Source organism: Silene latifolia, chromosome 3, assembly GCF_048544455.1.
Source record: "Silene latifolia isolate original U9 population chromosome 3, ASM4854445v1, whole genome shotgun sequence".
Lineage (NCBI taxonomy): Eukaryota > Viridiplantae > Streptophyta > Magnoliopsida > Caryophyllales > Caryophyllaceae > Silene > Silene latifolia.
Genome location: NC_133528.1, coordinates 82161815 through 82175093, shown reverse-complemented (window position 1 = coordinate 82175093; position 13279 = coordinate 82161815). Strand labels below are relative to the sequence as shown.

The following is a 13279-nucleotide window of genomic DNA, read 5'->3' as shown; positions in this document are numbered from 1 at the left end:
TGTTGGTTGTGCATTAAATTAATTTAGGCTTTACATGTTGCATTTCGCTCTGAGATTGAACTCGTTCCATTAGGTAATTAGATCGAGTCTAGTTCTTGCTTGGGGACAAGCAAGGGTTTGGTTTGGGGAAGTTTGATGCGTGTCCTAAATATGTTGTTTTACGCCCTATTTTACACGCATTTCAGAGCTCATTCATGTAGTTTATGCTACATTTCTCCCTATTTCCGTCTACTCCGTATTTTGTACATTATTGCAGAAATGTGAAGAATCCAGCGGAAATCGAGCTAAATCCGTCCCCGAGTATCCTGCATTGCATTTGACGTGAAGTATTTGCTTAAGGAACGGGCTTGGTGCGCATTTCAAGGCCCAAAAGACAAATCCACGAGTTTATAAGAGGCGAGTAGCAGCTCAAGCAGTCGATCGACCACCACACTTAGTCGATCGACCAACCCTCGGGTTACAGAAGCTACTGTTCACTGCCAAGCAGTCGATCGACCCCTCACATCAGTCGATCAACCAATCTGCTATTCCAGACGAGAATTAAAAGATCGAGATTTGTCAAGCCCATGAGTTATTAGGTTTAGGAAATAATGTTACGTAAACTTCCTTTATAACGTAACCTAATTCATTCAGTTTATCATCAAGCTTTATTCAGTAGTTTTACATTAAGTTTTACACACAGTTCTTTATAATTAATTAGGGTTTGGGATTATTGTTGAGCATTGGATCTTTGGTTCTTATTAGCTAATCTTTCCTCTGCAAATTCGGTATTCATCTACCCTAATTTCGGTTTATTGCTTTATTTCGTCATTAGTATAGAATTGCTAGTTAATTCCCGCAACCAATTTATTGTTTATGTTAATTGTTTTCTTTATTATTTCAAGCATGAATCCATTAGATAATTTCATTATTAATGTTATTGTTTTTACCCTTAGCATGAGTAGCTAAATCAATTGTACTAGGATGTAGGCGATTTATGGCATGGGCGGCAATAGATTATACATGGCCTGATTCGCGTGTCAGTCGATCGACTGACATTCTTGGTCGATCGACTGACCTCGTGGGGTTTTATTCTCGTTTTAATTGTTTTAATGCTGTATTTAACGAATCGAATGCATGCGACCATTTAGATACCTAATTTGTGGCTGACCCATTAGATCGAAAGATAGGGGAAGTTGTTAGACCGTCAATTAAATCGACTAAACTGTGCTGAGATCGAAAGATAGGTATAGTTTAGACCATTAGTCACTTGTCAGGACGAGAGTCAGTATTAGTGATTTTAGGGACCTTTAGCGAGATCGAAAGATGCTATCTGTTAAGAGTGGACCGAGAGGACCTCTTTATTTCCCGCCTCACATGTGTTTGATTCAGACCGACTTAGTTTGCTGCCGCCGAAGCTGTAATGAACCGACCATCCTAGTACCCCTTCTTTATTTGTTTAATCCGTTTTTTTAATTTATTGTCTTTATTTACTCTTAGTCTTAGACCAATTCAAATCAAACCCCCACATTTGTTACCTTGGACTTTTATTAGACAGCTAGAAATTACGTCTGCCTCCTTGTGGTTCGACCCTGTTACCACTAGCCTAGGTTAGTCTTAATAGGAAATATAAATTTTATCTTTGGTACTCACAACGACGGGTATCAGCAGGAAATAACTACAAAAAACCCAAAAAAGAAAAACACAATAATATAAAAGCGAAGGAAAACCAACACAAAATTGAGGTAACAAACCCCTAAGGCATACGGATATAATCATACCGTTTCAACTAAAAATTTACATCTTGTGTCAGGACGCCTAGGCAAGTTTGAGTCAAGTATAAAGTTGGTCTTTTTAACAAAGTCAGACATGCAAGCAAACCAATGTTCACGGTCAACACAGTAAGGGAAGAAAGCCTGCAAAAACGCCCATAGGGAAATGAAAAAGTGAGGGGATAATTACCAGTTCGACGGGATAATATACAAACAGTTAGACAGGATATTTAATTAAGTTCTTTCTTGGGCAAGAACTTAATTAAGTTCTTTCAAAGTAGTAAATTCCGTCGATATAATAAAATTAAAAAGTGACGGGATAATTACCAGTTTAGCTTTGGTTAGACTTTTGGGCAAGTACTGAAGCTTAATGTACTGACTTTGAAAACTGTTTTTAGCGACAACATCCTGAAAGTTGAGAAAATTTGTGAAAAATGTTGGTAATTCCAAGTAGAAACATTAGCGGTTACTAAGGATGAATATGAATACCTTGATTATTGTCGGAAAGTACACAAGATTTGGTCTTTCAAGTGTTAAACGAAGACCAACAAGGTCAATTACCATATCCATGATCCATTTTCCTCCAAACAAAGTCGACATTCCTTCTTGGGTTACTTGCAGCCATGGAGTGTCTACAACAATGTCACTAATAATGCACATATTATAATTAGATGCACACACAACAGCAAAGTGGACAAAAACAACTCAAAAAAATGCTATATGGTCAATGATAACTTACTCCTTATTTGCCACATTTGTCCTAATAAAATTCATCAAGTGTTCATCTGTATAGGGCAAGTCTCGTGGAACTTCATTCCTGGGAGAAAAAGGAAAATACGAACAATTACATAACCATAGCACACTTTTAATAAACCATGAGTCATCATATAGTAATGAGAAGCATTGTTGGTAATAGATTTACGATTCACCGAATCACACAGCCATTCTTGTAAGCCTTTGCTTTAGACGTCACTTGATCTTTCACGATGTTGTCTTGCCAAGTCAAAATTTCATTGCAAACCCTCACAATGTAACGCTTCACATCAGTTCTCTGAACAATGATATAAAGTGAAATCAACCGCAGAACCTACACATCTAATACACATACCTACATATCTAATACACATACAAGGCTGATTCATGAAAGAACAAAGCTAATACATGCATGTTGATGGCTTCAAGGCGTCGAAATATAGAAACACCAACTAAAAATTTGACTTAAATAATGGAGACTTACGTCCTTGAGCAGCTTTAAAGTATACCGACACTTATTCCCATTGTACGTCTCCATATGTCGCATCATGTAAATTCCAGTATCACGCTCGACAGAGAAACTTTTATTCAGAACATACTCTTTGGCTACTACAAAATATGTAGCATGCAGCTTTGGAATCATGGAAGAAAGCTTTGCACTTAACTGTTTCTTCTGTTAGACAGAAGACAATGCCAAGCAAATAAGTTCGCTATATAAGAATTAAATCAGACATTTAACATACTTATTGCCAAACGGTGTGAAAACATACCACATATTGAACACTGACATGAAAATCTACACACCCTGGATCACACGGGTGTATAACTTCATACAAGTTATGATCAATATCAAAACAATGAAGAAGTGGGTCAGTGCAACAACAGGGAATAAAACCTGTCAAACAATGGTTAGTTGGATTTGTATATTATTTAATTATGTACTTTTAAAACTTTTAAAATATTGAACAACTTACCAATTTCATGTCTCTATAGTTGATATCCAATGAGGCTATCTGTTGTTTCAATTAGGTGACCCGTATTAGAGAATAAAAAGGTACAAGTTGATAACTTAGACCAACAAAATTTAAATATCAAACTTACATCGCTTGTTTCAGGTGAGAAAGAGACAGGAAATTGATCTACGATCTCTTAACCTGTTTCCATTATTCAGATAATCACACCACACATTGATCATGTCGATGTTAACGCTACCACCAAATAGCAAGGTCTTCATATCATATCGTGTAAGAATCTTGCCGCCACTACCAAACAGAACCTCGCTACAAAAATAAAACCTTAGTGTTATAGAAAGAAAATATAATACATATACCGAATAAGAAAAAAATAAAAGCAAAATTAATAGACTAATACATACCCTTCATCTAAGTCGGCAAAATGCATAGTCACCCATCGTTTTTCAGATCGACTCAAGGCATCCATCACGTTCACATTTCGTATGAAGAAAGGTGAACGAAAAACGCCGTAACTCAACTTTCCTCTTACACTTCCGAGTCTTGGAGGGGACGGTTGGGGACAGTTCTACAAGCGGAGAAGAAGGCATAATTGGAGATTCATTCAATGGCAGTTGTGACGAGATAAGTATTGGTGATGCAGGGGATGGATTAGAATGTGCAGCTGATGTGCTTGCACGCGGAGGGGAATGAATAGAAGGTGCAGCGGGAGTGCTTCCACGGGGAGGGGATGGGATTGAAGGTGTAGCTGACATTGTTGCACGGGGAGGGGATGGAATGACAGTGCGGTTGACGTGCTCGCATGGGGAATATCACACATATCACTGCACCTCGTGCTTCGCGGAACTCTTGAGATGTATATAACGCATCCTCACCGTGAAAGAGACTGAAAGATGGTCCCTCCATGAGTTCCTTGTCCATCTTTTCCTTCGTAACTTGGTGTTCTTTAAATGCCTCACCAACACGGTTATATGCACTATTCAGAATCCCCTCTAAATCAGCCAAGATGTTGGGATCGTTGTAAAACTCATCAGAGTCCATATAATCCACATACTTCTTCCCCTCCTCCACTTTACCCTCATCCTTTCTCTCCTCTTCCTCCATTTCATGGTCATCTTTCTCCTTGACCTTCTCAAATTTATCCTCCACTTTACCCTCATCGTTTCTCTCCTCTTCCTCCAATTCATGGTCATCTTTCTCCTCGTCCTTTCTCTCCTCTTCTTCCATCTCAGATTCTTCTTTACTTTACTGCGAAAGTGAAAACCCTTCAAATAACGAATCTGCCAAAGTCGACATTTTGGTAACAGCTTCCATACGAGGAACCACAAACTTTGCTTGCATGATTGCCTTTGAGAATGCACCATAACAGTCTGCAAGAGTAACAACAATCCCCGCTAAAAACTTGATACAATCTGTTGTTTTCTTATCAACGGGACCTCCTTCTTCAGTATCCTCAACCTTTCCCTTTCCCTTTGTCGTCACTCCAGCACCCTCAACATTTTCCTTTCCCTTTGTCGTCACTGCATCATCAACCCGTTTGTCAGTTTCAGACACGGGTGGTTTATAAACAAATCTGTCTTCTACACGCCCCTCTCCAAAACCATTTGCGTCATGTTTTTCCATCTTCACCCTCTCTCTGATACGTTCGTCAGACCAATTGGCTAACAAAGGGAAAGATCGAACGACCGTTCTTGTCTTGAAAACGACTCTATCCAAGTAGATAAGACAGAAAAAGAGAATTGGTCCCTTAAAGGACGTACCAGGGTCTTTAGTCTGCCTTTTTCCAGAAATGACATTTTCAATCATGTTGACTCGTGCAAACTTGCACCAATTAAATTTAGGTACATCGAGACGGATCGGACAGAGACTTAATATACGAGTCTTTGGGATAATCACTAGCTACCCCATCAACAAACGATAATATATACAAGAAAATTCCTCTTAAAATCATCTCCAAAGATCCCGCCGCTCAATCATCTTCTCTAGTAAAACCTTCTTGGTAATATCTCGTGGTACTAAATTGGTCCTTAAATCTCGGGACAGACCTCTAAATAACCCTCTTCTTTACAGTACCTCCCAACTGGATTAATATCTAATGGCCCCATAGGAATTCCCGTGACAAGGTAGACATCCTCATCCGTGATAGTCAAATCCCCATTCATCAACGAACAATCGAATGGATTGAAAGACTCCACAATCCATCTAGCCAAATGGCCATGGATTTCTTCCGAAGTTTTAACGACTCTCCAAAACCCATGCTCTGAATAGCTTAAATTTGCTTCTCAGACGGGTTCGACTTGATAAAATTAATTATCAAAGAAGGACTCATCCTAGTTACCAGCGTATCATAATCTTTACCACACTTCCTATGTGGACTTCCTTTCCTACTAGCAATGCTGCTAGCATCTTTCTTATCAGTAACAGTGGACACTCTCCTTTTCTTGGTAGATGGTTCTTCAACATCTTTCGGTAAGACATCCTCATTAACTGGTCTTTTAGTACGAGGACTCACTCGACGCGAACAATGGTTCTGTTTTAGTAGCTTCCTTGTCACCAATTTTTTACGGTTTAGAAGCTTCCTTGTCAACTGTTTTTACGTTTGTCGTAGCTTCGTTGTCAATCAAGTTTACGAGAAGACATCCCCATCATCTCGTTAAATGTTAAACAACATTAATTAGGTGATGTCTGAAGTTTTTAGTGAAGTAATGTTTCAAAGATTTCACATAAAATGACAAATTTTAGCATTAATGCAACAAATAGCAAAGCAACAGATGTAAAATTTTAATGCACATATAGTGCTTTGTCATACATGTAGAAGACTATTTAATGCACATACTATGCTTTTTCGTTCATGTACAAGGTTGTTTTAATAAAGACGCCGTAGAGAGGTCGAGTGAACACTTGTTTGGGGACGGGATTAAATGTAGAAGGATAGGTATCCTAAAACGGGACGGGAAAGGGTTGAGGGTTGGATTAGGCGGACCGCTCATCGCGATCCGCCTAATCCAACCCTCAACCCTTTCCCTTTTTTTTAATACATGTAGAAAACTTTTTAATGCACATACTCTACATTGTCATGCACATACACAATTGTTTAATAAACATATGTTGCCGGGTATCCTAAAACGGGACGGGAAAGGGTTGAGGGTTGGATTAGGCGGATCGTTACCGCGGATCCGCCTAATCCAACCCTCAACCCTTTCCCTTCTCACATTATCGGCCGCGAGACCAAAAGACACCCTAGAGGGGATGAGTGAACCCTTTTTTGGGGACGGGATTTAAAGTAGGGGGCCGGGTATCCTAAAACGGGACGGGAAAGGGTTGAGGGTTGGATTAGGCGGACCGCTACCGCGGATCCGCCTAATCCAACCCTCAACCCTTTCCTTCTCACATTATCGGCCGCGAGACCAAAAGACACCCTAGAGGGGATGAGTGAACCCTTTTTTGGGGACGGGATTTAAAGTAGGAGGCCGGGTATCCTAAAACGGGACGGGAAAGGGTTGAGGGTTGGATTAGGCGGACCGCTACCGCGGATCCGCCTAATCCAACCCTCAACCCTTTCCCTTCTCACATTATCGGCCGCGAGACCAAAAGACACCCTAGAGGGGATGAGTGAACCCTTTTTTTGGGGACGGGATTTAAAGTAGGGGGCCGGGTATCCTAAAACGGGACGGGAAAGGGTTGAGGGTTGGATTAGGCGGACCGCTACCGCGGATCCGCCTAATCCAACCCTCAACCCTTTCCCTTCTCACATTATCGGCCGCGAGACCAAAATACACCCTAGAGGGGATGAGTGAACCCTTTTTTGGGGACGGGATTTAAAGTAGGGGGCCGGGTATCCTAAAACGGGACGGGAAAGGGTTGAGAGTTGGATTAGGCGGACCGCTACCGCGGATCCGCCTAATTCAACCCTCAACCCTTTCCCTTCCCACATTATCGGCCGCGAGACCAAAAGACACCCTAGAGGGGATGAGTGAACCATTTTTTGGGGACGGGATTTAAAGTAGGGGGCCGGGTATCCTAAAACGGGACGGGAAAGGGTTGAGGGTTGGATTAGGCGGACCGCTACCGCGGATCCGCCTAATCCAACCCTCAACCCTTTCCCTTCTCACATTATCGGCCGCGAGTCCAAAACACACCCTAGAGGGGATGAGTGAACCCTTTTTTGGGGACGGGATTTAAAGTAGGGGCCGGGTATCCTAAAACGAGACGGGAAAGGGTTGAGGGTTGGATTAGGCGGACCGCTACCGCGGATCCGCCTAATCCAACCCTCAACCCTTTCCCTTCGCACATTATCAGCCGCGAGACCAAAAGACACCCTAGAGGGGATGAGTGAACCCTTTTTGGGGGACGGGATTTAAAGTAGGGGGCCGGGTATCCTAAAAACGGGACGGGTAAGGGTTGAGGTTGGATTAGGCGGACCGCTACCGCGGATCCGCCTAATCCAACCCTCAACCCTTTCCCTTCTCACATTATCGGCTGCGAGACCAAAAGACACCCTAGAGGGGATGAGTGAACCCTTTTTTGGGGACGGGATTTAAAGTAGGGGGCCGGGTATCCTAAAACGGGACGGGAAAGGGTTGAGGGTTGGATTAGGCGGACCGCTACCGCGGATCCGCCTAATCCAACCCTCAACCCTTTCCCTTATTTTTTATACTTGTAGAAGACTATTTAATGCACATACTCTACATTGTCATGCACATACACGGTTGTTTAATAAACATATGTTACCGGGTATCCTAAAACGGGACGGGAAAGGGTTGAGGGTTGGATTAGGCGAACCGCTACCGCGGATCCGCCTAATCCAATCCTCAATCCTTTCCCTTATTTTTTATACATGTAGAAGACTATTTCATGCACATACTCTACATTGTCATGCACATACACGGTTGTTTAATAAACATATGTTGCCGGGTATCCTAAAACGGGACGGGAAAGGGTTGAGGGTTGGATTAGGCGGACCGCTACCGCGGATCCGCCTAATTCAACCCTCAACCCTTTCCCTTCCCACATTATCGGCCGCGAGACCAAAAGACACCCTAGAGGGGATGAGTGAACCATTTTTTGGGGACGGGATTTAAAGTAGGGGGCCGGGTATCGTAAAACGGGACGGGAAAGGGTTGAGGGTTGGATTAGGCGGACCGCTACTGCGGATCCGCCTAATCCAACCCTCAACCCTTTCCCTTTTTTTTAATACATGTAGAAAACTTTTTAATGCACATACTCTACATTGTCATGCACATACACAATTGTTTAATAAACATATGTTGCCGGGTATCCTAAAACGGGACGGGAAAGGGTTGAGGGTTGGATTAGGCGGATCGTTACCGCGGATCCGCCTAATCCAACCCTCAACCTTTTCCCTTCTCACATTATCGGCCGCGAGACCAAAAGACACCCTAGAGGGGATGAGTGAACCCTTTTTTGGGGACGGGATTTAAAGTAGGGGGCCGGGTATCCTAAAAACGGGACGGGGAAAGGGTTGAGGGTTGGATTAGGCGGACCGCTACCGCGGATCCGCCTAATCCAACCCTCAACCCTTTCCCTTCTCACATTATCGGCCGCGAGACCAAAAGACACCCTAGAGGGGATGAGTGAACCCTTTTTTGGGGACGGGATTTAAAGTAGGAGGCCGGGTATCCTAAAACGGGACGGGAAAGGGTTGAGGGTTGGATTAGGCGGACCGCTACCGCGGATCCGCCTAATCCAACCCTCAACCCTTTCCCTTCTCACATTATCGGCCGCGAGACCAAAAGACACCCTAGAGGGGATGAGTGAACCCTTTTTTGGGGACGGGATTTAAAGTAGGGGGCGGGGTATCCTAAAACGGGACGGGAAAGGGTTGAGGGTTGGATTAGGCGGACCGCTACCGCGGATCCGCCTAATCCAACCCTCGACCCTTTCCCTTCTCACATTATCGGCCGCGAGACCAAAATACACCCTAGAGGGGATGAGTGAACCCTTTTTTGGGGACGGGATTTAAAGTAGGGGGCCGGGTATCCTAAAACGGGACGGGAAAGGGTTGAGAGTTGGATTAGGCGGACCGCTACCGCGGATCCGCCTAATTCAACCCTCAACCCTTTCCCTTCCCACATTATCGGCCGCGAGACCAAAAGACACCCTAGAGGGGATGAGTGAACCATTTTTTGGGGACGGGATTTAAAGTAGGGGGCCGGGTATCCTAAAACGGGACGGGAAAGGGTTGAGGGTTGGATTAGGCGGACCGCTACCGCGGATCCGCCTAATCCAACCCTCAACCCTTTCCCTTCTCACATTATCGGCCGCGAGTCCAAAACACACCCTAGAGGGGATGAGTGAACCCTTTTTTGGGGACGGGATTTAAAGTAGGGGCCGGGTATCCTAAAACGAGACGGGGAAAGGGTTGAGGGTTGGATTAGGCGGACCGCTACCGCGGATCCGCCTAATCCAACCCTCAACTCTTTCCCTTCGCACATTATCAGCCGCGAGACCAAAAGACACCCTAGAGGGGATGAGTGAACCCTTTTTGGGGGACGGGATTTAAAGTAGGGGGCCGGGTATCCTAAAACGGGACGGGAAAGGGTTTAGGTTGGATTAGGCGGACCGCTACCGCGGATCCGCCTAATCCAACCCTCAACCCTTTCCCTTCTCACATTATCGGCTGCGAGACCAAAAGACACCCTAGAGGGGATGAGTGAACCCTTTTTTGGGGACGGGATTTAAAGTAGGGGGCCGGGTATCCTAAAGCGGGGACGGGAAAGGGTTGAGGGTTGGATTAGGCGGACCGCTACCGCGGATCCGCCTAATCCAACCCTCAACCCTTTCCCTTATTTTTTATACTTGTAGAAGACTATTTAATGCACATACTCTACATTGTCATGCACATACACGGTTGTTTAATAAACATATGTTACCGGGTATCCTAAAACGGGACGGGAAAGGGTTGAGGGTTGGATTAGGCGAACCGCTACCGCGGATCCGCCTAATCCAATCCTCAATCCTTTCCCTTATTTTTTATACATGTAGAAGACTATTTCATGCACATACTCTACATTGTCATGCACATACACGGTTGTTTAATAAACATATGTTGCCGGGTATCCTAAAACGGGGACGGGGAAAGGGTTGAGGGTTGGATTAGGCGGACCGCTACCGCGGATCCGCCTAATTCAACCCTCAACCCTTTCCCTTCCCACATTATCGGCCGCGAGACCAAAAGACACCCTAGAGGGGATGAGTGAACCATTTTTTGGGGACGGGATTTAAAGTAGGGGGCCGGGTATCGTAAAACGGGACGGGAAAGGGTTGAGGGTTGGATTAGGCGTACCGCTACCGCGGATCCGCCTAATCCAACCCTCAACCCTTTCCCTTCTCACATTATCGGCCGCGAGACCAAAAGACACCCTAGAGGGGATGAGTGAACCCTTTTTTGGGGACGGGATTTAAAGTAGGGGTCGGGTATCCTAAAACGAGACGGGAAAGGGTTGAGGGTTGGATTAGGCGGATCGCTACCGCGGATCCGCCTAATCCAACCCTCAACCCTTTCCCTTCTCACATTATCGGCCGCGAGACCAAAAGACACCCTAGAGGGGATGAGTGAACCCTTTTTTGGGGACGGGATTTAAAGTAGGGGGCCGGGTATCCTAAAACGGGACGGGAAAGGGTTGAGGGTTGGATTAGGCGGACCGCTACCGCGGATCCGCCTAATCCAACCCTCAACCCTTTCCCTTCTCACATTATCGGCCGCGAGACCAAAAGACACCCTAGAGGGGATGAGTGAACCCTTTTTTGGGGACGGGATTTAAAGTAGGAGGCCGGGTATCCTAAAACGGGACGGGAAAGGGTTGAAGGTTGGATTAGGCGGACCGCTACCGCGGATCCGCCTAATCCAACCCTCAACCCTTTCCCTTCTCACATTATCGGCCGCGAGACCAAAAGACACCCTAGAGGGGATGAGTGAACCCTTTTTTGGGGACGGGATTTAAAGTAGGGGGCGGGTATCCTAAAACGGGACGGGAAAGGGTTGAGGGTTGGATTAGGCGGACCGCTACCGCGGATCCGCCTAATCCAACCCTCAACCCTTTCCCTTCTCACATTATCGGCCGCGAGACCAAAATACACCCTAGAGGGGATGAGTGAACCCTTTTTTGGGGACGGGATTTAAAGTAGGGGGCCGGGTATCCTAAAACGGGACGGAAAGGGTTGAGAGTTGGATTAGGCGGACCGCTACCGCGGATCCGCCTAATTCAACCCTCAACCCTTTCCCTTCCCACATTATCGGCCGCGAGACCAAAAGACACCCTAGAGGGGATGAGTGAACCATTTTTTGGGGACGGGATTTAAAGTAGGGGGCCGGGTATCCTAAAACGGGACGGGAAAGGGTTGAGGGTTGGATTAGGCGGACCGCTACCGCGGATCCGCCTAATCCAACCCTCAACCCTTTCCCTTCTCACATTATCGGCCGCGAGACCAAAAGACACCCTAGAGGGGATGAGTGAACCCTTTTTTGGGGACGGGATTTAAAGTAGGGGTCGGGTATCCTAAAACGAGACGGGGAAAGGGTTGAGGGTTGGATTAGGCGGACCGCTACCGCGGATCCGCCTAATCCAACCCTCAACCCTTTCCCTTCGCACATTATCAGCCGCGAGACCAAAAGACACCCTAGAGGGGATGAGTGAACCCTTTTTTGGGGACGGGATTTAAAGTAGGGGGCCGGGTATCCTAAAACGGGACGGGTAAGGGTTGAGGGTTGGATTAGGCGGACCGCTACCGCGGATCCGCCTAATCCAACCCTCAACCCTTTCCCTTCTCACATTATCGGCTGCGAGACCAAAAGACACCCTAGAGGGGATGAGTGAACCCTTTTTTGGGACGGGATTTAAAGTAGGGGGCCGGGTATCCTAAAACGGGACGGGAAAGGGTTGAGGGTTGGATTAGGCGGACCGCTACCGCGGATCCGCCTAATCCAACCCTCAACCCTTTCCCTTATTTTTTATACTTGTAGAAGACTATTTAATGCACATACTCTACATTGTCATGCACATACACGGTTGTTTAATAAACATATGTTACCGGGTATCCTAAAACGGGACGGGAAAGGGTTGAGGGTTGGATTAGGCGGACCGCTACCGCGGATCCGCCTAATCCAATCCTCAATCCTTTCCCTTATTTTTTATACATGTAGAAGACTATTTAATGCACATACTCTACATTGTCATGCACATACACGGTTGTTTAATAAACATATGTTGCCGGGTATCCTAAAACGGGACGGGAAAGGGTTGAGGGTTGGATTAGGCGGACCGCTACCGCGGATCCGCCTAATTCAACCCTCAACCCTTTCCCTTCCCACATTATCGGCCGCGAGACCAAAAGACACCCTAGAGGGGATGAGTGAACCATTTTTTGGGGACGGGATTTAAAGTAGGGGGCCGGGTATCCTAAAACGGGACGGGAAAGGGTTGAGGGTTGGATTAGGCGTACCGCTACCGCGGATCCGCCTAATCCAACCCTCAACCCTTTCCCTTCTCACATTATCGGCCGCGAGACCAAAAGACACCCTAGAGGGGATGAGTGAACCCTTTTTTGGGGACGGGATTTAAAGTAGGGGTCGGGTATCCTAAAACGAGACGGGAAAGGGTTGAGGGTTGGATTAGGCGGACCGCTACCGCGGATCCGCCTAATCTAACCCTCAACCCTTTCCCTTCGCACATTATCAGCCGCGAGACCAAAAGACACCCTAGAGGGGATGAGTGAACCCTTTTTTGGGGACGGGATTTAAAGTAGGGGGCCGGGTATCCTAAAACGGGACGGGTAAGGGTTGAG

General features: G+C 45.7%; 1 protein-coding gene across 1 annotated transcript; it reads right to left on the bottom strand.

Annotated features, from left to right (window-relative positions):
* Nucleotides 1-1754: 1754 nt before the first annotated feature.
* LOC141649269 (uncharacterized) lies at nucleotides 1755-4702 on the bottom strand. Its single transcript, XM_074457964.1, has 8 exons — nucleotides 4306-4702; nucleotides 3275-3399; nucleotides 2989-3177; nucleotides 2681-2802; nucleotides 2491-2568; nucleotides 2241-2397; nucleotides 2079-2159; nucleotides 1755-1895 (listed from the first exon to the last, which is right to left on the bottom strand). Exons 1-8 carry the CDS (start codon nucleotides 4700-4702, stop codon nucleotides 1755-1757), a joined length of 1290 nt encoding a protein of 429 aa, XP_074314065.1.
* Nucleotides 4703-13279: the final 8577 nt, after the last annotated feature.